Consider the following 28000-nt stretch of genomic DNA (forward strand, 5'->3'; position numbering starts at 1 on the left):
CATACAAAACTAGCTTCTTCACAAGCAGCCACTGTCTGCACTAAACTAAGTTCATCAGGTGAAAAATAAATGCAGCATAGAAGATACCTTTCTAGCTGCCAACACACAAGAAGGATACATAAACTAACGAAATATTTAAAACACAGCACACTCTATTACACATGTAATTTGTTTTTCATTTCAAGTTTATTAAAACTTTAGCAGTACAAATGATCCAGGTTTTAGATTATCAAAAGACCAAACTGAAGTCCACATCTTAAAAAAAGGCGTTCCCCAAAATGTCTCTAAAACTTTGAGACAATGGAAACATTAAGTCCACAAACTCATCCGTGCCTGTCATCATCTGTTCCAGGACTTGTCTCATGATCAGACTTTTTATCCTTACTAGGGGCATGATCTCTTTCCTGACTCTTTGATTTTTGGTTTACCTCTTTCTCAGCTGAGGATCTGGTCTTTTCCTTTTCTTTACTGCTGCGTGAATATGACTTTTTTGATTCTCTCTCTTTGCTACTTGGTCTCTTTTTTGAGTCTGGACTTCTATCCTGATCTCTACTAGATTTCTTATCTTTACCGGATTCAGGACTGCTACTGTCACGGCTTTTTGAACGCCTCTTCCTTTGGCTTTCAGTATCATTCCTCTTATATGAGCTTCTACTTTCTCTGTTTGAATACCTCTCTCTGTTTCTGCTTTGACTTTCCTCCCTCTCTGAACTCCTTGATTCTCTCCTCCTCCTATTTTCTCTTCCTCTGTATTTATCTGGCGAACCTCTCCTTTCTCTACTTCTTGATCTTCCTCTTCTTCTTGTTTCTCTGTCTCTATTCCTTGAATAGTCTTTACTCCTACTGCGATCTCTGTCTCTGCTTCTTGATCTTCCCCTCCTACCCCTATCCCGACTTTTGCTTCGATCCCTTGTTCTACTGCTGGAACTATGTTTTCCTCTAGCATGCTCACGCTCTTTGCTTCGTGACTTACGTTTCTCCCTGTCTTTACTCTTCCTGTGGTCTTGTTCATTACTTCTTGAGCCTGCCCTTTTACTTCTCTCCTTGCTCCTACTTCTTTCTTTATCTCTCCCTCTAGAATCATAGCGCTTTTCTTTCTCTCTACCTTTCTCATGGTCTCTCTCTTTGCTTCTTGATCTTACTCTCTTCTCATCATGTCTACTGTGCTTAGAGTCTCTTTCTTTACTTTTTGATATCTCTCGGCTTTTACTACGGCTTCTAGATTTAGCTCTTTTCTTGGCCTTGCTTCTGTTATGCTTGTCATCTTTTTCTGAATTCCTTCTTGTCTCCCTGTCTTTGCTGCTGGATTTGTGATCCTTTTTCTTCTCTTTTTCCCCTCTTCTGCTTGGACTTTCAGAAACTTGTCTGTGGTCTGATATTTTTCTCTCTTTTCCTCTTCCTGGGCTTTTTTGGTTATCTTTCTTGTTTTCGTTTATTTCACTCCTTGGAGAAAGAAAGATATAATTTTTTAAGTATTTTGAATCCCATCCACTCCGAAAAATTAAGTCACAAGTGACAGAGCTTCACAACTGAAACTTAATCACATGGGTCACCTGTATTAATAGCTATGTATTTACAGTAGCATGATTAAAATCAGGCATAGTTAAGTAATGGGATAACCAAGTCAGTGCCCTGTTTTTTGGGGAGTAACTGTAACTGAAAATCTAAGATGATAGGTAAGATTTTTAATATATAAAAAAATTTCAATATTTATATTCCAGAAAGAAATAATCTTACTTGTCCCCTTTTATCCATCGTTCTCCACTAGACACTCTCATTCTTTGAGCTCTCTGCATTTCTTGCCTCCAATGTGGAGGAGTTTCACTGCGTCGGAATCGATCTCTTGACCTGGATCTGGAAGGTGTCCGGTAACGCTTGAAGAAGAAGAAAAAAAAAAAAAAAAAAAAAAAGAGAGAAAATGGTGTGTAAAGATATTTTTCCTGGGCAGTTGATTCTACATAGACACTTCACATGTATATACCAAGTTTACATTGACAAGTTATTAACTTACTGAAAAATATATTTGATACTCAGCTAAAGCAGGAATAGAAAATTTCTGACCAAATAACTATTTTTAAGGTAACTCCTACTTAGGGATATTCTGCTGAGAGGTCTTCCCCTGTTGCTTTTAATTAGCACAAATGCAATTCACTTTTCTAACAATGAAAATTCTTCTTCGCTTTGACAAGTGACACACAAACAGTACTTCACACTTTTTCTTTAAGGTATTTACTAAAAATTTGAGGGGTAGAGACTTCTGCTACTAAAAACACTTGCTACAAGCAGTGCATAGCATAAGGCTTCACAAATCAAAAGAATGAATGACAGCTCCCCCCTGCCAAAAAGGGGACAAGTCTTTCCCACATTTCTGTAATGGGTATCATACTGGTGTTCACTAGAAATCTTTTGAGCTACTCCATTTACTAATTCACAGAATACTAGAATAACACAAAGAAAGCATTTTTTGTCATCATCCCACCCCTCAATAAACTCCGTAAGCAAACAAGAAATTAAGGTCATTTTCCTTGTTGTCTCCCTTCAAGCCTCAGTCCCCAAATCACTTATGATACATCATAAACCCTGACTTTTTTTTGTGATTTTTGTTAAATCAACCATCCTAATGAAAACAGTGGCACCAGCACAGTAAGACTGTGCTACCACCTTAATTTATTTTGGGTAACAGATTTGTAAACATTTACCCTTGGTCCTCTTCCTTTTATTTTCCTTCCAGATCTGGTCACTAACAGTCTCCTCTGGTATGTTGACTGTGAATTCGATAGATTACTAAAAATAAAAAAAGTGATATTGTTTATATCATCGAAGAAGGAAAGAGAATACGAAACCAATTTTAAAACCTCTTCAAAAATTAAACTAAATGAAAACACTAATTATTGTTTTAAATTATTATTATCAGTGCAGACAGCAACAACCACACAGCAAAAACTTCAGATTTTGCGACCACAAATATTTTACAAGGTTTCCAGGTTTTTCTGTTTTTTAAAGAAGAATAAATTATAGATTCAGATTGGACAGTTCCAATAAATTCTAAATGAAATAGCAACGTGTTCTACTTTCTTCTTCAATCAGACATTTTAAATTTCTCATTCACTAAAGCCATTTTCAAAGACTAAGCCTTTGTCCTATGACAAAGACAACAGTTGCCAATAAACTGGAAAATCCATTTTTCATCCAACAATGCTCACAACACGGAACTGTTTAATAGGGAAAGGACTCAGAGTCCTAAAACAGTAATATGATCATACCACTGTCAGCATGCAGTCAGACCCAAAACAGATGTATTACCTTTCTCTTTCCTTCTCTCTGCTTTTCCTCTCTTTTTCTTTCTCATCTACTTTAGGAGGACTCTTCCTCATCAGGAACCGGTTTTCAGGTACAGGAGGAATTTCCTCAGGACGGACAGTAGATAATGGCTGTGCTTCAGGGTTTTCATCTTCACTTTCACTCGATGAGCTTTAAGTATAAATATTTTTTTATACAAAAATAAAGTGAGTTATTTGGATGAGGGAACACATTTCAATCTATTTAAATAATACAGAAATTCTCTTAATTTAATACATAATGATACCACGAGAAACTCAGGACACAAAGCTATTTCAGAAACAGCTTTTTTTTCCCCTCGTGATATCTTTGCTCAAAAAAATGTACAACTGTAGTAGATTTCTGACAACATTTTTTATCTATGAATTCCAATGGTGTAACACTGAACATCCATTTACTCTCTATTTAAATACATTTTTCTTTTAATTTATTTTCTTTTAAAAACACTATCAGGAGAACCAAATGCACATTTTACACTAGCATATGTAACTGGCTACAAACTACTGTAATGCCAAGCAGCTGGTATAAAGAAATTTGCATGAAATGGGCTTAGTTCCACAGAAACAACGTTTAGGCAGCACTGCCCCAAGAGAACATCTCTTACATTTGTGTTTACTACAGCTAGTTTAGAAAAATGTAACTTGCACTGATACAATTTATATCTCACACTGAACTATAAGCAAAACTATTAGATTAGAAATAACATTTTCAGAAGCAAGAGTGCCTTTTGAGTTTTATTATCTTCTGGTGAAACTGCAAGATTTTTGGCATCTCAGACTGAAATGATGTTAAGTATATTCGTTTATTTTTTGTTTAGCTTTGATTTTAGTCCTGCATACTACATTCCTCTAAGTCCACTGCATATAACTTCAGTTTAATTGCACAAATGAATTTAGGGAAAAAAAGCCATCACCACACGTTTCAAACCAAGCACTCCTGCAAATTTCAAGCCAAATATATTTAAGTCTTAGTCCATTCCTTCACTCTTTTACAAGCTACAGCATATATGCACATGGACACTAACCTCGGCCACGATATCAGAAAAATTTAAGCTTGTATATGAAAACCATCTCCCCAACTTCAAAATACCTACTTCACTAGTTAAAGAATATTATTCTGTAGTTATAGAACAAGAAAATGGTACTGTATGGTGTACATGTAATAAAAAAAAAATTAAAATCGACCTTTTCTTGCTTTTCTTTCTCTTTTTCTTTTCTTTCTTATGTTTCTTGGAATTTTTCTTGTGTTTCTTTTTTCGTTTTTTAGATTTCTCTTCTGAAGCACTCTCAGAATCCGATGATGAATCAGAAGACGATTCTGAATCACTTGAACTTTCCGAGTCACTGGATGAGGAAGAGGACTTGTGTCTTTTCTTGTCTTCTTTCTTGGCTTTAAGTCAGAATAGCAAAGACATTTTAATATCAAACACTTCTACATGAATGTCAGAAAAATCAACTTATCTAGTACCTGCCAGAGCTTCTCGTAATTGTGTCATGAGACTACTTCATCAAAATACTTAAGAACAAATTGAAATTTCGTAGAAAACACTATGTCTCCCATGTACAATAAAGGATATCTCTAGAAATACAGAAGAAATTTCCAACATTTTGTACTCATGAAGCTCTAAACTATCAAATTTATACTGTCAAGAACTTGTGGAACCCTGTAAATTTTCAGGTTATTTTTATACAACATAGGTTACATATGAAGAATTATTTGAAAAATTTTTAGCAAGTGTGTATTAAAAAAAAATATCTTTGGCTTCATTTTTTCCATTTAATATGACTTCATTTAAAAAAAATCTATTCGAATCACAAACAAGAAATTTTGAAACAGAAAGTAAGTGGCATACACTGATTACTCATTGAATTTAGCTCAGAGGAAAGATTCAAATAACCAACCACCCTGCTAAGAGAAACCATGCTCAGAGAACAGTTTTAATCCTACAGTTCATCGTGTGTGTGTTTGTTTTGGATTTTTTTTTGTTTTTAACGCAAACATACAAATAACTTACTAACCATCTGTGAAGAGAAGGAACCCTGCTAAAGAGCAGACTAGTCCTTAATTACATATTTCACTATTTCTCCTATGGCTGTTGGAGCTGCAAATCAGCAATTTACTGGTAATCTGGTATTAGTCTGACAGGAAATAATCCAAGAACACACACACCTTTTTATGTCCTTTAACTGATCGGAGACCTACTTAATACTTGTATCACTTTTGATAGTTTATTTCAGTCACACTAATTTGAAAAAAATACACATAATGAAAAAGGTACTATAAAAACTTCACTAAAGGAAGTCTAGGCTTCTGAGTTATGACACTTTGGGTAGATCAGTTCAATGGTACGAATACTCTTCAAATGCATTACAAAATTCCTATTGGGCTATATTGTCCGGAAAATCAAAAGCTCTATCCAGAAAAGGATACTGGTTGTCTTCTGACTGCTGTAGTTTACTTTTCTGATTAGCATCAAATGTTATTTTGCTTTGCCACTGCAAATTGCAAAGATAGCCCATCATTCACTACACAATATACTACAGCCACAGACAGAAGAACCTTCACCATTAAACAGAGAAAAATATACCAAAAATAAATACTGAAGTCCAAACTGCCTGCTTCCTTATCACAGCAAACACCACATATTTTAGGAGAACACCTGTTAAGACATTAGAACAGGCTATTGATCAGAAACAGAAATGAATTTTAAAATTGCATACAAATCCTAGCTGAAAGCATTAGCCTATTCTGCAAAGGTTTTAATAGCTTTCTCCGTCCAAATAATTCACGTTTTACAGAGAAATTATTTGACCTACATCAACATAAAAGCAGTTTAAATGCAATCTCCCACTCCCTGTACTTCTTCAGCACAAAAAACGTATGGGAAAACATTAGGCACCAAAGACTGCAGCCTGTCTGCATCTGAATACTATTCAGACAGACAGAACACAATGTTTTCACATAGCAGAAAACATAAAGATGTCTCCCTGAATAGCCTATGCTTTTTTCTTTTCTATAGAAGACACAGCAATTCAACTGTTCAGTCTAACCAAGCGTTTCTTCTATTGGCTTCCACTTGGCCCAACAAGATGATGCAATCTGTATTCAGCTACTGTGCATCCGTCTTTTATAAACTAATTAAGGCAAGTAATTAGAGCAACTCTTGTAAAAATAATTAAAATATGTTATGATAACTTTCCTATTAGATTATTTTTGCCCTTGCTTTCCTGAAAGTCAGTCCTCTTGGGAATTACAGTAAGTCAAGTGTCAGAAGATAAAAGATTTCAAGGACTTCAAAGAATTACAGGCTGTTAACCAGCTTTTTACTTGTGAACAGCCTTGATTTTGTACATATGGATGGGAAGAAAAATTCTACTTCAGAATTCCCTGCTAGCAATCTCTGATCATATATCACATTTACAGGTGTCCAGAAAAAAGGTTAGTGGCAGCAGTACCAAATAATAGTAAGTATCCATTAACAGCTATTCAACTTCTAGTATGCAGGTATTTGGAAAATGAATTCTTTTGATTCTATACAAACAGATTAGAGAACTGAAGGCAAAAAAAAAAGTGATACTTATGTAGAGAATTTGAGGCAGAAGAAACACTTTATGGAGAGTAGAGCTGGCAACTGCCCTTATGAAAACACAAGTGCCTATTTAATGGAACGGTGTACCAATTTTTGCAATTATCAGTATTAGATTCTCCAGCTCTTTAGCATGTATTACTGAGCTGACTGACTCTTGAGAGTTAGCAGTAGGTACCTCTAACTGCAATTATGTGAGCTCAATGTGGAAATTCTCACATTCAACACTAATATGATATCATTTTTGCAAACCTGCAGGATAGACGGTAGCAGTTTTTCAAGAATGAGCAAAAGCAATAAAGCTTACATAAAACTCCTTGCTGAATTGGTCAAAGAAGAGAATAAAAATGAGTCTTGAGGATAATGAGTGTTGGTACAATACTTAGGGATGTGTTATTGGTAATAGCAGGCTAATACTTCCTACCAACTTAACTTTTCACAGTGGAAAACCACCCAACCTCATTTGGGCTAGAATGATAAAAATCAGTGAGAACGGAACCACAGTTGCCCCAAACACATTTCTGGTCACACTTCGGGCAGCTTCTTTATGACAGATGACGTGCTGTGGGAACTTCATATTGCCTCCTGGAAACTGGATGTAACCGGGAATGTTTTAGTAGCAAAATTAAGGTGGATATATTATACCAACTGCAGAAACAGACAATCACGGGTTCCTAATGGAGAAGAGAGTCAGCATTTCTCAGAAGAGCAACAGTTAAGTGCTCACTCATAGCATCATCATCTCTTAATATTAACTTTTGTTCTGCATATAGTTACTGAATGTGAAACAGTGAAATCTTAAATATAGGAAGTTGTCATATTTCACTCCCGCCAATCAGTCTTCTCATCCACCATGTCTTGCCCAGAACACCTTCAGGCTGTAGACCATGATGCATTGATGTTCTAGATCTATCAGCAGCCTTCAGGATTGTTCCAATGTTTTCATGACTATATCCATAATGAAAGCTAAGCTAGTATTGCTCTTTATCTCCAGCAAAGAATTAGGTGGTAGCATTAGATCATCTAGGTAAGCCAACACCTCTTTTGTAGCAATCCAGTATCCTGCTCTGACAGGTCTCCCATTCTGAACGCAGTGATACATATACAGCAGTGAAAGATTTCCTCTTCACAATGACGCAGAACACTTGCTTCTGAAAGAACTGGCTGAGATAAAAGATCTGGGTAACAGCAGGCTAGCTGGGGTTTAATTCAGGTAACGGTGTATCAGACACAGGGTGCAAAAAAAAATCTCAGCAGAAACTATCTTGGCTTCTGTTTTTGTAGTCATACTCTTTAGGAATACTTTTTTCTCTTTCTAACATTACCAAATCCCCACACTGGTATGGTGGATGAAATTTAATCCCATCGCACTAAACTGCATTGATTTTTCAGATTAGCATCATAGACCCAACTGATACCTGTACAACTTCTACAGTGACTTCCTTCATTATGTTTTACACGTGTTTATTCACAAGCTTCATTTGATACAGATGAATGAAAGTCTGACAACCAACTGAAACACAACCTCTGTACTTCATAGACTATTAGTCTGGTCATTTCTGGGTGCAGTATAAACTAGTAAATTGTCTTACCCATTTAGGACATTTAGGGTTAAAACCACCTGGTTCACAGCAGATGTTTTTAGAGTTTCTCGCTAAACACTTCCAAAAGACAGGGGTTTCCTATTTTTTACTTCCCTTGTTCATCCAAACCAAGACACCTGGTTTCTTTTCTCAAACTTTCTCAAAACTCTGAAGTTTGAGCAAGCCCTTATTAAAGCGCTATATTTAACAATAAGTCTCTGTAAAACTTTTTATGATTTAGATGGCCAAAACATATAAACGTGTACTTGTTGTGAATGTGTATGAATAACAAAACTGAAGTTTCCAAACTAATTTCTATCAAAGGATCCCGGTGTTACATAGGCCTGGGGACACCCAAACAAAATGAGTAATCTCACCTGAACTCTAAATACCATGAACACAAGAAGTACTGAAAAAGTTAAGTAATTTGTAAATCCTAAGACACTTTCAAACGCTTTGGATCTATTCAACACTTTTGCTTTTGGCCCATTCAAAAAACCCTGCTATATCGCACTATACTGTTTCCTACATTCCTTCAGTCAAAACAAGATGTCTCCCAAGATCAGTTTCAGAAATGCCTAAATAACACATCAACACACAGTTATTTTCCGTATTTTCTCCCTCCTGCATCTGTTCTGTGTCAAAAACTGTGACAGTTTTATCCGCATTCTTCTAACAAATTTGGGTATGTTATAGTAACTATTTTAAAATGAGTAATAGATAGAAATAGATGTGAGTTAGTGAGCAACTTCAACAAATATAATGTGATTCTTAACATGCAGCAAATAACTTCAATGGCAGATGTATTTGGAAAATCATGTGGCAGCTACAGAGTAAAACAGCAAGACAGGGGAAAATAATAATAATTAAAAAAAAGCACACCAAAAAACCAACCAAAAAGCCCAGAACCCTTTACACAGCAAAGACTAAAAGATCTGGCAAGAGGTTTTATACATACTATCTGGTGACATCTAACCATCTCTGTTCAGCCACAAAAGCCATTTTGAATACTGAACCAGCCTGGTGCTGGCCAATTACAGATCACAACAAATGAAACCAATCCTGCAGCATGAAGGTCAGCGAGAAAGAAACAGCCTTCTATTTACAGTCCAACTGTTCCAGCTCATTAACGTCTGAAATGGGTTTCAACTTATGACCACATCTGAAATAGATAGATCACTTCCTACTCCATTCACGGTGACCCATAGTATTTGTCAGACTTCATGAATTACATGATCACACTGCATGGCACAGCCAAGCACTCTCTGCATCTTAGCCTGTTATGGACTGTTGCAAGTCTTACGTTAGCCCCGTGATACCAGACTCCTGGACTTGAAATGAAGAAATGACCTGGCAAGAAAGCAGTCAGGGACAGGGACAACTGTAACATCAATGAAGACCATGAATCAAGCCTAGCACTACTCTGTACAGAATCCCCTAGATTTCATAAGAAAGTTTCATCAGAGTCTTGTTAAAAACTGCCCAATGCACAAGCAGTTTAATTTTTTGTCTGTTTATTTTAATCCAAATGCCAGTGTCTTACATTCTTGAAAACATCCCAGATATACCTCTGATTAACCAAAATCACGAACTCTAACACTGCAGCAAGGCTTGTTTGATTAGACCCCCTTTTGCAAAACTTATTGTCAATTGGTATCAAACTCCCATTTGCCTTTAAGAAAATACTATGTTACTTGTTCCACAGTTTTTCCTGAGAATTGTATTATTTTAGCTAGTCCATAGTGACCTTTCTAACTACTGGCTTAATACTTACTTAGCCGCCTTCTCTTCTCCCCCCGCAGCTCTCATGATTTTCCCCAGAACTTTAAGATTTTCTAAAAATAAAACCACTTGGCCAGATTCTTTTTTCATTTTCACTAAGTCTTCCTCTTTTTGTTTTTATTCCTTAAAGTTGGAGAAGACAACACATTCCACTTTTCTAGGTGATCACCCTCTCAATTCCCAGGTGAAAGCTTTTTATCTAGGCCTCTGCAATATTATAATTGTGATCACTGTATCATTCAATTAACACAGGATCCAGTAAGTTAGCTCAGTCAAGTCATCATACACTCATCCCTGAATAAATCCAATCCTATATAAACAGAGATATTTGCTTCCTTGACAAAGCACTTCATCTGAATACTCATCATGATACCCCAAAATCCAATTGCCTTTCCCCAACTTTAACCTAAGAGAAAAGCATTCATACCAAGCACTTAACTTCAACTGACATTCCTTCTGCTAGCTAGTGCAATCTTGGCTTCCCTGTTCAATGCAAAAAGTATCAGTTCTACTCTCATTCCATAAAGACTTGTCCAGTTCCTTCCTTTGTGTCGCTTAGCAGACAAGCTCATAAACCAAATACTTTAAGCCTCCCCTGCTATCATAATGTACCCTCCCACAGAAATTCGCTATTATACTTCCCTCACTGGCAACCACCTCGTTCCACACCATTCTTAACAGCAAATTCATAGAAGCAGTCTCCTCTGGTAACTGCCTTTTATTTCTCAGTAACAGTTCCCTTTTGCCTCTCACAGTAATGTGCTACTAAGTTCCACTGTTAGATGAGTCTCTGTCAATGATGTTCCATGACACCTCTCACCTCCCAGGAACTGCTCCTCCTGTCTAGATTCCCTGGCCTCTTCCATACATTGGCAGGTCCAAGGGCCTCTCCTGCTCCACTTGTCAGCTTTAGACTGTAGCTTGGCAAATTTACTTCTGCTGATGTGATGACAAACTGTTCCTCCTATCTCCACTGCCTCAGGTCAGCACAGCTCATCAGTGGTTCCATGCTGTGCATTTAGCAAACAGTTCCAGCCATACCACCATCTCTCACAGTAGAGGTGGATTTCCCTTTGTGGGTCCTACAGCCAGGCTTTCCCATTCAGTAGCAGGGTTCTCCACTTGCCAAGATCTCCACCATGCTCTGTCAGGCAGCACCTTCATCAAGCTGGTTCTGCATTAGTGCTCGTTAGGGCCCACATCTCCCAGCACTCAGCCCTGCCCTCTACCTGCCTGATCCTGGTGCCTAAGGCCTCTTGGTCTCCACACACTCCTGCTGCCCACCGTCATCATCGAGTAGTGTGCCTCAGAGTCAGCTGAGTGGGCCATCCCATCGCCCTGGCATCCATTTCCCTCAGTGGCACACCAAACCAGCTACAGGAAGCAGTCTCCAGGACCTCAGCAATATTGAGGCAAAGAGGTACAAGGACACAGACAAACGGGTAGGAACAGACAGATCTTTCAAGAAGCCTGTTCTCTTTTAGAAGTTAAAGGAAAAAAACCCATCAGAGTGAATAGAATAAATATGAAGTGACAAGTACTTTAAAGCCCTGCCTAACAGCTTTAAGTCAGACTGCTCAGTGCCAAAACTTTCACTTAGTCATTCAATTTGAAGTGTTTTAAACTCACTAGCTTCACCCATTCTGTATCTGTATTGTTCTATTTTAGTTTCTAGTCTAAAGCACTTGTGCATTTTCTAACGGATACCATGCTCCTGAGTATTGTCCAGAAAAACAAAATTATATCCTAACACACAGGGTGAGTTGCGAGATATTCTAAAGAAGTTCTAGAAACTTTGAGAAGTCAGGAGCCATAAGATAATTTACTTGGAATTCTGAGGTATTGAAGAGATCACTTCAGAGTCCAAAGTCATTCTGCTAGACATCACAGAACTGCAACAAAAAGGAGAGGAAAAACTAAGAAGCTCAAGTTTGGATGCCTGTATTTTCCTTAGGCCAAAGAAACAATTATTCTTGTCTTGTGCTTCAATATCCTTGGTGCAATCCTTCACAGTACTATGAATGAAAAAGCATAATGATCTCTATCATAGTTCCTAAAAAACACACATCCTGGGTTTCCTCTAATGAGATTCTCCAGAGTGACAGCCACATCTTAGATCTGATTCTGCTTCTCTTACAAAATAAGGCTCAACCTCCAATACCATGTTCAGCTTGAGCAGGGCATCCCTCCCAGAAAAAAAGGCAGGTTCTGTCATATTCCCATTTAAGAATATAGTCTATAGTAACGCAAAAAGGATGTCTGCTAAATGGCAACTCCAGGCTTTTCTACTCTGCCTGTTCTGAAGATTTACCTGAAAAGCTTGAAATCAGTTCAACACCTGCAAAAAAAGCAGCAGTTATCAAATAAAGTCAGACTGCCATCAATCTTCTTAACATAGCAATCTACTCTCTACGAGACAAGTGCTTGCCAGCTTTATACTAAAATTTAGCTAGTGTAAGGAAATCCAAGACAGAAGAAGCTTTGAAGAAAGCACGTATGATGTTTCTTTAACGTCTTCTGCATCAACACTTTTAAAGCTTTTTAAAAGACAAACTGTACTGCAATGTTACTCACCTTCTCACCAACTGTCCCTTCATCCATCACAAATAAGTTTCTAATACTTCTATAAGCAACCAACAGGGAAGAAAATGAGCAAAAATTACCTCATAGTTTGTGTCTATGTAAATGTACCATTCAACTTTACCTTTGGATTTTGGAATTAACTCTCCACAACTCAGTATGCGTACTTCAGCATATGGTTTACTAGATGCATCTGTTTTCTGGTTTTCTATTTCTCTCACAACTTCCTGTCCTGAGATGACTTGTCCAAAAACGACATGATGTCTGAAGAATTTAAACAGAAGTAAGAATTCTTAGTACTTAATTTTCTCAAGGCAATTTTTAAACAAACATAAGAAAATAAGAGATATTTACCCATCTAAGTGAGGTGTAGGTTTAGTTGTTCTGTTGTTTCCATATTTTAGTTTAAAGAGAAAAACAAAGTCAATATTAGTGGCAGTCAGCATTTGAAGCATGTCATATACACATACGAAGATGAAAGTTAATTTTAGTGAACTAAAAAAAAATAACCTAAAATTGAACATATCAAATATATATTATTTTAACCTTGTGTGTAGCTGAAGTATTTAATGTTTTATACATTAAACTACATATTCAATTAATTACTTTGATTATCACATTTTACTGAACAAAAAAGGGCACATATTTTTTTAGACAGCATACTCATACAGGACATATTAAGTATTCTATTTATTAAACTATTTAAGTACTACCTGGGACAGATAAAAAATTAAAGCAACTGTCTCAGAGCAGGAAAACTGCAAATAATCTTCTATACATTAGAAAATAATCAGAAATCAAAGAAAGAAAAACATATCTGGATGTACAGACCATCTGACACAGACGTAGAACTGACTTTATCTCAGCCTTCCCCTAAACTAGCATTACTATGGCTTACAGATGTCAACCATGGCAGAAGTGAAAAAACTGGGATAATTACAGTAACAGTCAGAAATCCCAAAATAAGGGTCTAATGGTAAGTGACAACCACAACTCACCATGTTAATTAAGGTCATGAAACATGGGTAAGAGTGATGTATTTCAAGAACGTTTTCTGGAGATAAATCAGATTTAAGAAGAGTCTACTGCAATGTATTTAAAGAATTTAAATTTTAACTCTGAATGAGACTGCATTGAGAAGTTAATCTATGGCAAAAAAACCCTCTACCACTTTTAAGAACCCCCAGAGCTGCTTTGCTTCCTTCCAGATAACACTTAATAGAAGAAAGCAGTAAGAGTTCTACAAGGAACTAAAGGTTTGCTTTTTATTGCCCAAGTTAGAACACAGCTACTGAAAACTAACAAAGGCTCTTTTGCACAGATGATAAGCACTAAATAAAAACGTGATAAAAATAGGCTCCCTAAACAACGCATTAGGAAAATGGCTACTTCCATGCGACTTTGTGAAAAACCATCAGCTTCGGGGTTGCACAGGAGCTAGCCTTCAATATTCAAATAAATAAATATTTAAATAAATATTAATTTCAATATTTAAAAGGATGACTTTTACAACTTACAAATGGCAAACCACACACACATTTCAGGATAGTACTATACTTACATAAAGAACTGTGAACCATTTGTATCTTTCCCTCGGTTGGCCATTGAAAGGAGAAATTCTTTGTTGTGCTTTACAGCAAAGCTTTCATCTAAAGAAAGTGTTTTCAGTTACTTTAATATACCACATATGCTTAGATAAATACTATATTAAATAAATCTGCTCGTCACTTCAATAAAAAGTGGTGTTAAGAACAGATTCAAAATATGAGCTTATATATATTCCTTCCATTCTAAATAATGCAATTTAATGAGGAGAAATATGAATGAGTGGTTTCTAGCCTGAGAAAAAACTAAAAAATCAAGTATTCTTGTTCAAGATATTTGTTTCCTACCAACATTAGCAGAGACCTCATAATTTTAAGTTGTTGCTCTTTCTGTTCTGCACATACTGATCATTGTCTCTTTGGGTTTTTAGCTGTGCGTTAACTACTAAGAAACCCCCCATTTCCAGGCAGTTTTGTAATTATTCTTTAATACACATGGACATCCAGTTTGATAGCAATCCCAAACAAGTTCTCTTTGTCTGTCAGGCACACAGATGAACTTACCAAGCTGGTCATCAGCAAAGGAATTTTAACGTGAATGAACCCTACTTCTGATGAGCAAAGCAATGTTAACAGTTCAAACTAAATCCCAATGAATCTGTGAAAAGTTCTCACTATTCTTCGTTTAACACATCTGTAAGATATTATCCTCCCTCCCTCCTCTCCCAAAACAGCATAGAGGTTGCTGGGGGATCCAAACTCTTCAAACAGAGGAAGTTTGCTCAGTATTGTTTAGATACAGATGGCACAAGCAAGCATTAACCAAGAAGAAAAGTATGCCATCTGTAAGGCTATGGTTTCACATCACAATGTGAGACTGGAGGTGACAGTCCCACTCTCTATCCAGTCACCTGTATAATTGCTATCTGGCATAACATTAAGTCACCAATCTAATGCTATGGTGAGTTGGTTAAGTGATCCACAAAAGCAAAATCTCCCACAAATCCAGTTTCATACCGTAGCTGAGCTGAACAGCCAACTTAAAACTGACAGAAGGTTTGGCTCCTTCTTTCAACTTCCCCAACCACACATTTCCTCAAACCCAGCTACTAATTTGACTTGGTTCTGATGCTTGCCAAATTATTGAATTGCATCCACTCACTAATATGGAAATAAATACTTTTTTGCTACAATAGTCTTTGGGCATTTTAAAAGCTGAATCAGCTGAATTTTCTGAAAACTGATCTGAATGAGAGTCAATGCAAGCTAAGACCTCCTCCGCCTTTTGACAGTTACAAACTGTTGATTCAACTCAAGTTCTTATATAAAATTGGAGTCTGGCTCTACTAAAATAGCGGATAATTCCTTTGATTGTTTGCTGCAAGCTCAGACGAGACCCTATGTTAAAAGAAAAGTGTCAGGGAGGAGCATAACCACTCCTGCTGGTCGCAGTGAGCTATCACATGGGTTTAGGTGTAATACAAAAACAAAACCACAGAGATGCTCCACTGTAGTGTGAGCAAACACAGGCTGAGAAACACATGGGAGTGCAGAACAGGTACTTCTGCAACACTGCCTGAACAAGGATGAGGACCATGAGAAAACTGATGCCCTCTATCATTAATTCCTCTGGGGTTCAGGAAAGCAAGGCTTTATGTGTTCTTTTAAATAAACATTTTACAAGGAAATCTGACTCCATCACGCCCTTCTCCTTTTCACTGGAAGACAATCCCTAACTTCTAGCTAGCTGCTCAAACCAAAAATGTACATTTAAAAACAGTTATAAAAATGTAAATCTGGTAAAATAGACAGATACAAAGAAGTTCAGTTTTAATTTTCATTCATTAAAAAGGTTCGTATCTTAGAAGTAAAATAAAATAATCTAAACCGGACAGTCACAGGCCTCTAAGACCATACAAAATCTTAACAAAAACAATGAAGTTCAGTTTACAGAACAAGGACTACAGAATGTAAAGGTGATTGCTTACAGTAACACCAAAATAGAGAAGACTGATAAAATTCTTACCTTCAAAAAAGCCACCATAAATGGATTCTCCTCCCCTGCCATTTCCTTGAGAGAGGAAGTGATATACAACTTAAAGTAGTGATTAAAAGTCACATTATGTGGAAGATGCTTTGTAATATGAAATACTGATCCAACTGCATCAAAGTCACTGACATTATTCCTCAAGACATGCAAAGATCAAAACACATCTTTGTAGTCCCAAAGCACACTTGGAAAACAAGAAAGTATCCTCCCATGTATTCTGCTATAGTTTACCTTTTTTCTGTATTTCCCCAGCAGCAGATATTTTTCCTTCATATTTAAACCTTTCAATACAAAGTACTTAGTACTTTAAGTACTGAAATAACAAAGAAAAAATGTGTGTGTATACACACACATTTAAGTTTATTATATACATTTTCACACAAAGGTTCTTATGCAGAAAAATGGGAAAAAAGCAGTTGAATCCCAGAATGATTAACGTAAGTGACGATACACAGAACTCCTGCAATACACTATCACAAAAGCATTAAAGTTTTCTTCAAAGATCCACATCATACCTTCACTGAAGTCACCTCCTTGGATCATAAAATCTTTCACAACCCTGTGAAACAGACAACTTTTGTAATGCAATGGCTTTTGGGTGGATTTTCCTGTACCCTTTTCACCTAAAGAGGAGGAACAAAAAACCTAAAATTACTGTCTGTATTACTGTCTGTACCTGTAAATCTCTGCTACAAAAAACAACTCTAAGTGCTTAATCAAAACCTTCTGCTCTGAAAATTGAGCTTGTGAGGCAGACACATACCTGTAACACCAACAGAAACTAGCATTTAAGAAAGCACAGCAGGAACTACCTTTTGTCTCTAGAGTTACACCAGAAAACTCCTTACTGACATTATTATACAACTCTGGTCTCATCCATGCAGATTTACTGAAATTAACCAGCCACAGCTTAGGTTTGAGTTAACTGGCATTGCTCAGAAATATGCAAGAAACACCCAGATCTTCAGTTACAACACCGCACAGTTAAGATACCATAAAAGCTCCTAATAAAAGCAAAGAGGCAGGGGGAAGGAGAAGGAATCTCATTCCCTCCCTCTCATGACTACAACTGCCATCTTTCTCCCTTATGTCAGCTCTGGTGCTGAAGACCGACAAGCAGACTCTGGTTCAGCTACCCACAAATAGCTAAGGTGTCTAAGTTAACAAGATGAATGGCTCATGGTAGGTGGCAGAGCCAACCTCAAGGTAGCAGTAAGGTAATCAGTAGGAGGATGCTGGAAGGAAAAGGATCTCTTCCCCTTAGTGCTGGTAAACCATTAGACTATATCTTCCTATAACCTTATTCTCAGCTATTAAACTGACAAAAGCTTTTGTCAAGGGCAGTTGTCTCTGAACTTGTCTGCAACAGACTGGAGCCTCTGTATGGATCTGACTACCTAGAAAAAACACTTTTGATAGGAACTTCGATAAATGTGAAGTTGTATCTATTCCACTATGACATATGCCTAACATAGGTACGCTAGGAAAACATAAGGCTGTCGATCCTTGCTTTAAGAAGAGAGCACAAACTTTTCAAAATTGCCTGAAAAGGAGTAAAGAAAACAAGATCAAAATTTGAATTGATTTGCTGATGAGCAATATCATAAATACTCTGCCCATATATTTTCCTCACTATTCTTAAATATGTTAAAGCAGCAAAGTAGTTCAGCATCTGAATTTGATCTTCAATGTCAGCAACTAAGTATGAACTTAGTAGTACTTGTTCCTGACCTGAAATGCTGTTGAAAGACTTCAAGTCAAAAATTTAAAGCAGTAGCTGGGAATAACACTATAAATCTGATTTTCAGGCAGCTGACAGCAGATCAAGAATGGCACAGTCACATGATAACATGCTCACATTCATTAAGAAGAATCACTTTAAGGTTCAAATTTGTTAACACATTTTGATAATCTGATTTTGTGTCAGATCAGATAATACCTACATTCCTAGAGGCATCGTGAATGGTGCACCAAGTGTTCTAGCCAATTTGACATACATGTAATTATGCACCCACACCTGATTCAGATCATATTAGTGCTGCTGAGGGATTCAGTATTAACAGCCACAGAGCCCTGACCTGAAAAACAACAGAGCTGGAAGGAAAGGAAGCAGAAAATGCTGAAGACAAGAAACATGTACGCTATCAATGTAATCACAAAATTATTCTTGTGATAATAAACTTAAGTTTTGCTAAACTGTCAGCATTTTCAACAAAAGTATGCAGTCCACAGGATAATAATTCTGTTTGGAAATGCTTACAGAACAGAGTTTTCACAGTATTTTGTTCAAGAAATCATCTGAATTTCAATAGCAGTGGAAACCACCAGTCGCCATCAACAAAGAAAAATAAAAATTAAGAAAAAATCCAAACAACTAATGAAACCAGCAATACCTTTCAAACACCTCAAAGTAGCATAAGACCAAAAAGTAAGTCTGCATGGTTGACCTCTTATTGGCTACCTTTCAAGACTGGATGATGTTATATAATGTGAACAGTAATATCTATGCTAGTAACAGAAAATCAGCTTACTGTGTCCATATTTAAAGTTGATTAGTATACACTCCCTGCAAGATACTAAGCCAAAGCTATAACTGCTTTGATCCTACATCAGATGCACATGAGAAATCAGCTAAATCTCTAGAGATACCAAGAAACAATGTTTCACGTACTTATTTTTATATGTAAGAAAATGTCAGGAAAAAAATAACACAAAACATCACACTAGCTAACATGGTATTACATTTAAAATTATAAAATCTACAAACCTGTGCAAAGGCAGCGAAAATTCTCACATGTCTTTGGACACACATCTGAAAAGAGTTCAAAGACCACTCTTCCAGCTAGGGAAAAAAAAAAAAGAAGTCACATTTATTATGAAGTTAACTGGTATGTGCATTATTCTTCTTAGAATATCATGTAACTAAATGGCTATTTTAATTTTCTTACCAGGTACATTGTTGATGGCTATGTCAAAAAAGCAACGAGGTCTCTGGACCTTTACTCCCATGGCTTCAAAAGTTTAAATACTGTAAGTAATAAAAATAAAATTTAGTTTTTCTTTCTGTGTCATAACACTACGTGTAAGTCAGCGTAAAAGATTCTACAAAGACAACAAATGCTGCAGAAAAACAAACCTTCGAAAAAAAGAGTGCAAACAAAAGGTTTTAAAGGTTCAGAGAATGCAAAGTATTTTAGGTCATTTTCAGGTTTTGTAGACCCAAATTCATGTTTGCTGCAATAATATCACATTTAAACTTCAGTGCCATACTTCAGATGAGGAAATACAAAAAAGAAAAGATAAAGTATGGGGATAATAAAGCTTGAAGTCTTCCTGCTATCCAGATAGTATGTACATAATCACCTAAGTTGTCTGTTCCTAGGTAAAATAAACATCAGAGATTTAAAAAAAAAAAAAAGAAAAAAAGAAAAAACCCCTACATTTCAGTTTTGAGAGCAAACAACTTGAATGCTCTCAAACAACTCTGCAGCTGCCTCTCAGCTGCTTAAAAGAGACTAATTTGTAATCTGTTAGGCACAGCATTAGTGACTGAGAAGGCCACCATCTCCACATGCCAACCCACCCTTCTGGTCAGGGTCACCAGATTCAGATCAGGCTCCTCCCCTCAGGAACACATCAGCTGCTGCAGTCCACAACCCAGTGTAGCTCATCTCAGTTACTATTACCTGGGCCATGAACTACAACTGCTCAAGGGAGAACACAGCACAGAAAGGTGAACCGCCCAGGATGGTGAACTTCACCTGCTGTAGAAGAGTAATAATTGCCCAAGTCAAGCAGGCATACTTTCAGAAATACCAGAACTTTTGCAACAAAGAGAACAGTCAAAGAGTGGCAAATAACTTACGGTGGCTACAACCTGGCATGTCACCAACATATTGTCACCTTAAGAATTATGCATTCAATTTCTTAGGAATATATTTCCTGAATTCCTGTCACTGCAGTTATCAGGAGCTGCTCTAATTCAGATCCAAAGCATTCTACGTGAAAAAAAATACAAATATGTAGCTCTTCCACAATTACTGCTAAGTGAAATTATTTGGGCTTTTTATTGCTTCTTTTCCTTCTACATCATTGCTCATCTCTTTTGAGTCACCATCCCTGGAGGTGTTTAAAAAGACATGTAGACATGGTGCTTAGGGACATAGTTTAGTGGTGGACTTGGTGTGTTAGGTTTACAGTTTGACTCAATGATCTTAAGGGTCTTTTCCAACTTAAATGATTCTATGATTCTTTATCAAGAATTTTAATGCAACTTTCCCATTGAGTACATAAATCCCTTTATTTCTGTGTAACAAAACATGTCTTAATCCATTTGCACCACCAGTCTTTCAACATTATGTACAACCATGATATTCTTTTCCTTTCCTGAAGTCCCATCATCTCTGAATTACTTGAGAGGGGAAAGCAACAATGACGGTAAAAGGATCTGTACAACTGGAGTACCTTTTCCAGAACTTGGAACATAATCCATAAATTTTCAGTTCTAATTATTTTTAATTGCCAGAAAAAACTATTCAAATGTAACTGACATACTGCATACATCCCTCCTAAAGATTCACTCATAGCTGTGCCACAGAACAGCCTCGAAAAATTCAATTGTCACCATCTGTCACACTGAGCTCATGAACAAGAGGCTGTAAGAAATCAAGACAGCAGTGTAATCACGTTAGTCTATATTCTCTCTACTTGCGCTCAGTGTCACTCCTAGTATTTCGCCAAGATTACACAGTGAAAATCCAAAGAACAATGTAGAAATGATTTAAACACCACTCAGTAGTTTATCACTTGCGATTTTTACCATGAGAAGACTTTGCAAACATGCAGAATCTCACTAGATACTTAGTTTTGTAATGAATACATTAATTCACACAAGCCAGAGACTCATGAAAAGCAGCAGGCTTGCCTCAGTCTGCTTGCTCCTCTCCCCAAATTACTATTTCCTCTTCTATCAGTGCAACAAATTTTGTAGCCAGGCAGAAAAACAAATAGAGAAAAACAACTGTAGCTCAGAACTTTGATGTTGTCAGCTTAGCAGAAGGCTGACCAGCTCATCCTGCTGTTGCACAAACTCTGGGGCAGCGCGAGGAAGTGGCAGCATGGGCAAGCCAAGGGAGATGAGACAGGTGGGAGGGGAGACTGCCTTCAGAACTGACACCAGCTCAGAGGACAGCCATCAACTCACACTGTCAGCAGCAGAATATACAGCTGTGTGGAGGGGCAGGGGAGTATTTTCTTTTAGGAAACCTCTCAGAATAAATGCTACTAAATACTGCTCAGTGACAGAACTGACAGTTTTAACTGAACTCAGACATCTAAAATCAGCAGTACCACAACTGATCCATCAATTGTACCCAAACTTTACACATTTAGCTGTAGTGCTTGAGTGAGTAGGGATTTAACTCCTGCCTTACAGGCAATTTGCTTGAGAAACGTAGAGATATGTCTTTAGCATTTATATACAGTATTTTAGCCCCCCAAAAATGCAAGCTACCTTAACATTTGACACAATTTTTATTTCACTGATAATGACTAAAGCTAATCTTTAAAATAAACGTCAATGTACCCACATATGTCAATTTTTAACTCTTTTGTAAAGAACGGGGTAGGAGAGAGAAGGAACAAATAAGAATTCTACCTGAATCCCTATTTGCACTAATTTTGAACAGCAGAACACAGGAAGTTTAGTCTGTGTTCTAAATGTTACTTTCCCTAAATTCTCCCATAATATCCCCTAAATACTGGCTGCACTTGGTTCTATACGACAGTTATGTCAACCGGTCAGTATGATGACTGGACAAACACCAGGCCAACTAAATATACCTAACTCTTGAGTGATGTCGCCTAGTAAACCAGGCTAAAATATCAGTGACATTTGTCCTCCCTACCTACATGTCAAGTTTTTCCTCTCCAATATACTTAAGTATCCTCAGCACAGTTATTAGACCTTCTCCTGAAGCATTACAGAGAAAATTACTGAGCTACAAATGATCCATAAACGATCGACTTCTATTCATGTATTTAGTATTTAACTAAAAGTATTTAACACCAAACAGTCTTGTATACACTGATCATTTAAAGCTTGTCTGTATTAAATGCAAGTACATGGGATACGAATGTTAAACACAGAATCAACAAAGAAAAACAATTTGAAAATAGCAAGAAGTCAGGAAAATAACAAAATTATAAGTGAAGGAAATGTTAAAGTCAATGCAAAAGATGCTCACTATACATACACAAAAAAATATGCTATGCAGATGGGCAGTCTTGAGAAGTCGGCTCACTTCTTCCTTCCAAAACTCTGTAAGAAAGGAAATTTAACAACCCAAGTACCATCCTGAAATGTTCAAGCCATTAATCATTCTCAATAACCTCCTGTTTGAGAAGCCTCCTGCTGTCTAAGTAGAAATGATGTCCAAAAAAACCCCACAAAAAAAACCACAACCACCACCTCTGAAGTGGTGACTTCAGTATATCTAAAGAGGCCTGTCTGTTATATTCTGAAAGCAGACTTTCAGTTCAGCTTAGAGCATATTTGCATTTATTGACAAATACACCAGAAATATTTAGCCTTGTCAGAACAGCTGCATCCATAACCAATGCATCACCAGCTGTGTCCATCAAGGTTCACATCCCTTCACACCTCCATCAGCCTCATTATTCTGTACAAGTATTTGCTGGATAAAACTGGCCAATTCATGGCCAGGCTGCAGACAAGCTGTTCTTCAAAATCATCGGAGTCAATGGAAAAAGATAACCATCCCAAACCATTCACAAGCATCTCTCTGCCAGAGATTATTCCTCATATGTGTTGATACGCTTACAAATACACCTTGAGGATTTTTTTTTCAAAATCACCTGTGCTAGCAAAAATCCGGTAATAATACGTTTAATATAAATTAGCTCCTTTTGACTGAAATGGGCTAGAAAGCACTCACAGATGCACACCAACTGAAGCATCCATGTGTTGTGCATTTCATGAGAGCTGATGGCAAGCAGCAATACAGCAGTATTTCCTAGTTTTATGAGGGAAATAAAACCCACACCACCTTTATCTGTCAGTATGCTGAAGAGCTCACAGGACTACCTATTTGTTTCTGTCCCTGCATGGGACAGAACAGATTTGGAGCGAAGATGTATTCAGTAGGAAGGAACAAAAACCAAAACCATATTTGTCCTATTCCTTCACTTCTTTCTCTGTCATCGTCGGCTCTCCCCTATTTTTAAATTCTCTTTGACCTTGCCTTTGTATTTGTTTCCTTGCATCATTTTACAATTATCTTCTGCACTGGTCTTCATTCAATGTCCAAATGAAGTGTACAATAAAGTGCATAAATTCACATTCTTAGTATTTTGTTTCAGATCATCTACAAATGCAGGAAGACAAAACTACATTGATTTACGTTGCAAAAGATAGCCATCTGGAATCTTCAGAAATTATAAGCAAAACTTTGAACCCAGAACATGCAAATTCACAAAGTGAATACTGAACATGTATCACATCCACTAAAGCTGTGGCTGCAGTCACTTGAAGCCAATACAAATATGGACTGATACCAGAATGGAGGGCTCGTACATCCACTTGTTTGGCTTTCATAGAACTGGCCACCTAGTTGCATAAAAACTACCCTTTCCTCCCCACTCCAAGAAAAGATTTGGCAGCTGCACATATCAGCTTAAAGTGACAGTGGAGCCATAAACTAAAAATGTTGTAAATTCATTCCAGTATGGATTAAACCGGAAATCAATTCATGATTGTGAAATGGGAGATGTGAAATTTTGTTCCTAGTTCCACTCCTGTGCCAGAGCTTCCAGCTGAGTTACGATGATACTGAAGGTATGAACAACAAAAATCCAACCAGCCCAACCCTCAATCCCTATAATTTCCTCATTTTCCCAAAACACCACCATCTTTTCCTCTGTTTCACCATAAACCCCCCCCTATCAATTAGCAGCAACGATAACTAAGGAAGGGTTGGATTTCTTTTCTTTTTCATTTTACTAATCAGCAGCACAAGATTTTTGTTGCCAGCAGATTTAGAAAGAAGGTACTACACTTGAACACACTTCAGGTTTAACATGCTGTCTTTGCTATCATGTGGACTTAAGACATCTGTAAGAAAAGAATGTATTTGTGTTCTACACAGGTCCATGAAATTTATGCAGAAAGATTTTTTACTCATCATCAGAGATCGTGTATTAGAGGTTTTCAACCTAACTGCCTCTTCTAATGCTATTTAGAGGGAAAAAGCCAACCTTTCAACATTTTTACAGGTAAAAAGTGATTGACACCACTTTCCATCAGGTCTCCTCCTCTAGATTAATGCTACAAGGTTTTTTTGGACTACTGATACAGTATTTCTTTTTCTTCCCCTAAAAATTAAATAAAGATACTTGGCAGTATCAACCACTGCCTTCCATGAACATGAGGCAAAAGCCTGCTATGTTCTTAAGGAGATTTAAGAAAACACCATCTTCACATAGGTCTTGACTAAATATGCAGTACAAGCTCCTAACACTACTATACTGCATAGTGCATTTACATCACTTTCAGTATGATTTTTTACAATTATTAACATTAATTTAGTCTTCTTGTACTCAAGTATAAGGAACGCACACTCAGTTAAAACATCTGAGCCAGGAGAATATAACATTCAGCTGAGATGGTAGCAACATCCTCTTAAGCTATTTAAACAGAAATACACATACCTACTAGATCATGCCCTTTGTTTTATGCTCCTAGGAGACAAAAAAGATGTTAAAGTATCTAACCACACTCTTGTCAATATAAAGTTAAAAGCTTTGTTATCAAGAGTTAACCATGATTTTCTATCATCTACTTTAAGCAGAAGGTACTCTTTCCCCCCCCACCCCCCGTTAACATTTGTGAAAAGATACAAGTGTTTTCTTCCAAGTCTGTGCACAAAAGAAACATGTCCATTTCTATTCCACTATTCATAACCAGAAAGTGGATTAGCATAGGTCTGAAACCGTGAACTTACATTTTATACTTTACAAAATGCTAAAGACAGGCAAGTTTTAGCATTCTATGAAAGGGAAAAAAGCTTTTAAAGGGTCTAGTGTAATCTCCAAGCCATTTACCCATTAGGACTCCCAAACTAAATTTCAGAAGTGGAATACCTTCCTACCCCTGCTACTGAAGATGAGAATAAGGCAACACCATTCAACAGCAGGAGACAGTTCTTAACTCTGACCCATATTTGCCAACCATAATGAAAAAAAAGGTTGTTCTATCATATTTTATCCTCATGTTCTCCTCCCTGCTCTGCTATTTCAGCTCTAGATCCTTTCCCTGCCTCATTCCAGCCTCTTACCTAAACCTCACTCCATTAGAAGCTGGCCAGATTTGCTCCCTGGCATTCAGTGACTCTGCTTCCAAACGGAAGATGGCTCCTAAATGCACATGGCATAGAGGAGTGAACTGGTAGTGGAGACATCATGCTGCAGTAAAATCCTCCATTCCAAGTGCATATTCTTCACTCCAAATTCCCTAATAATCCACAGATTTTCCGAGATCCTAAGGGAAAAACTAAATCTTTTGGTAACAGCTTGGTGACTACTTAGCTAACTCAAAATGCTTCTTTTTCAAAGGACAGAACTGGAAAAATGAGAAGTCTTAGTAAGAAATACAGTCCCAAAGGGTGCTCTCAGAGAATTATTGATGTTGGTATCCTTTATATGCTCCCCTTCAGATCTTCTTCACATACAGGAAACTACATTTTTTCCAAAATCTTTATAAATAATTTAAAAAACTGATAAATCAAGCGCTGCGTATTTAGATAAATTAATGCTTCATAAATCATGTCTTAACTTCCATATTTTTACTATGGTAGCACCTAAACATTTGAGTCGTGCTAGACCCCCATGCATTAATGAATGGGAATAGTGAAACAAAATAGGAGGAAAAGCAAGAAGAAAAAAAGAAAAAAATCTGCAAAACCAAAACTAAAAACATTTATCCCTATCCAAAGAACAGCCTCTTCTGCAGGCAATATAGAACAAAAATGTGAAAACCAAAATATTCTCTCAGAAGAAAAGATACATTTTAGAAAATGGTCTCATGTTCCTCTTAAAAACAGGTCTCAGATGATTACTATAACTAGTCAAATGTTAGGCAACTACTAGCAAAAGCGATGACTTCATCAGCATTATGGAAAAATAATTCTTCTACTTGTAACTGAATCATAAGGCAATGTTTAACACTACAATACATTATTTTGCCCACAGTTTCAATCAACTATTTTTCTCCGAAGCCTCTCTCCTTCAAAGCCTCCTTAATGACAGAAGTACAATCACATATACACAGTACTTATAGTTTGGTCGTGACTGCAAATAAAATGAGCCTGAAACTCACTACTCATAAAAATCTCTGAAGTGCCTTAGGAAAACCTTAAGAGAGGCAAGGACCCTCCTGCCAGCCATGGTAGCTCCTGCAGGCTGCACTTCCCTAGGAGAGGCCTGCAGAGAAGAGAACATGTGGCACGCAGACAGCTCGGGTACTTGGCCCTCTCGGGGAAGAGGACGGACTCATTCAAAACTCCGGAGCAAGCAGGGAGCAGCACCGGAGGCTAGCCAGGGCGCTCGCAGCGGGCAGGCAGACCCGCGGCGCGTCGGGCCCGCCGCTCGCCGGCTGCGGAGAAGCGACTCCCGGCCTGGCGGACCCCACCACCAGGCCCCGGCCGCCGCTTCACCCCCCCCCCCTCCCGCTCCCACCTGCCCTCGGGCCCCGCTCGCAGCATCTCACACAACCCCTCTCCTCGCAGGGGCCACCCTCACCTGGATTGCCGCGGGTGCCCCCCCAGGGAAGCGCTGGACGCCCCGGCCGCGGCCCGCCAGCCTCGCACACGGGCCGCCGGGCCTTGCGAGGGGGCGTGTGTGCGCGGGGAGCCGGCGCGGGCGACCGCCGCTGCCCCACACCCGCCCCACAGCGGCGGCTAGGCCGGGCCGGGCCGGGCCGGGCCGGGCCGGGGTTAGTCCCCGCGGCCGGCCGGGGAGGGGACAGGGTTCCCACCCCCGTCTGCGACCCAGGCTCAGGCCCCGTGGCGCTGCGACCTCCATTCTCCCCCCGGTCCCGGCGCCCACGCCGCAGCCTGGGCCGCGGCCCTCGCCCGGCCGCATGTCGACCTCGCCGGACCGCGGCGGCGCCCGGCTGCGGCACCGGCACTCACCCCGCTCGCGGCCCGCGTCGCCCCGCGCTCCTCAGCGCCTCGCCGCCATGTTAGAGCTGGTGCGGCACAGACTGCGTCAGTGGAAGGAAAGGGCGGGAGGGGGCGACCCCGGGGGCGGTGCGGCGGCGGAGCGGAGAGGGAGGACGCGGAGACGGGAGAAGCGGCACCCCGGCCCGCGAAGGGCTGGGGGGGGGGGGGGGAGGGGTCGCCGGTCGCAGTAGAACCTTGCCTGGCGGTGGGGTAAGGCGGCGGGGGCCGCTCAGAAGGCGCCGAAGCGGCTGGGGGAGGGGGGCACCCGCCTCCTCGAGCTCGTCAGAGGCGCTCCGCCC

The 28000-nt window shown here is 38.5% G+C and overlaps 1 protein-coding gene across 4 annotated transcripts; it reads right to left on the reverse strand.

Moving 5' to 3' along the window:
- Window positions 1-167: 167 nt before the first annotated feature.
- Window positions 168-27936, reverse strand: PPIG (peptidylprolyl isomerase G). 4 transcript variants are annotated; one of them, XM_055812771.1, is made up of 15 exons: window positions 27672-27829; window positions 25192-25221; window positions 22719-22783; window positions 19413-19492; window positions 19232-19306; window positions 16980-17087; window positions 16441-16485; window positions 14432-14519; window positions 13225-13254; window positions 12995-13134; window positions 4524-4728; window positions 3304-3471; window positions 2700-2784; window positions 1738-1874; window positions 168-1443 (listed from the first exon to the last, which is right to left on the reverse strand). In XM_055812771.1, exons 4-15 carry the CDS (start codon window positions 19471-19473, stop codon window positions 324-326), a joined length of 2262 nt encoding a protein of 753 aa, XP_055668746.1. In that variant the 5' UTR covers window positions 19474-19492; window positions 22719-22783; window positions 25192-25221; window positions 27672-27829; the 3' UTR covers window positions 168-323. The 4 variants fall into 4 exon arrangements, with proteins under 4 accessions (XP_055668746.1, XP_055668747.1, XP_055668745.1 ...); XM_055812772.1 differs by lacking the exon at window positions 25192-25221 and having other exon boundaries at window positions 27672-27824; XM_055812770.1 differs by lacking the exons at window positions 22719-22783; window positions 25192-25221 and having other exon boundaries at window positions 27672-27936.
- Window positions 27937-28000: the final 64 nt, after the last annotated feature.

This window comes from Falco peregrinus, chromosome 8 (assembly GCF_023634155.1).
Source record: "Falco peregrinus isolate bFalPer1 chromosome 8, bFalPer1.pri, whole genome shotgun sequence".
NCBI lineage: Eukaryota > Metazoa > Chordata > Aves > Falconiformes > Falconidae > Falco > Falco peregrinus.

Excerpts from the sequence above, each read along its gene's own strand:
- PPIG (XM_055812770.1), bottom strand. The coding sequence starts at position 19,473 with ATGGGAGTAAAGGTCCAGAGACCTCGTTGCTTTTTTGACATAGCCATC. Across the intron at positions 19,307-19,412 it reads AGCCATCAACAATGTACCTG|CTGGAAGAGTGGTCTTTGAA; the intron begins GTAAGAAAATTA and ends TTTTTTCCCTAG. Across the intron at positions 2,785-3,303 it reads AGAGAGAAGGAAAGAGAAAG|TAATCTATCGAATTCACAGT; the intron begins GTAATACATCTG and ends TTTTATTTTTAG.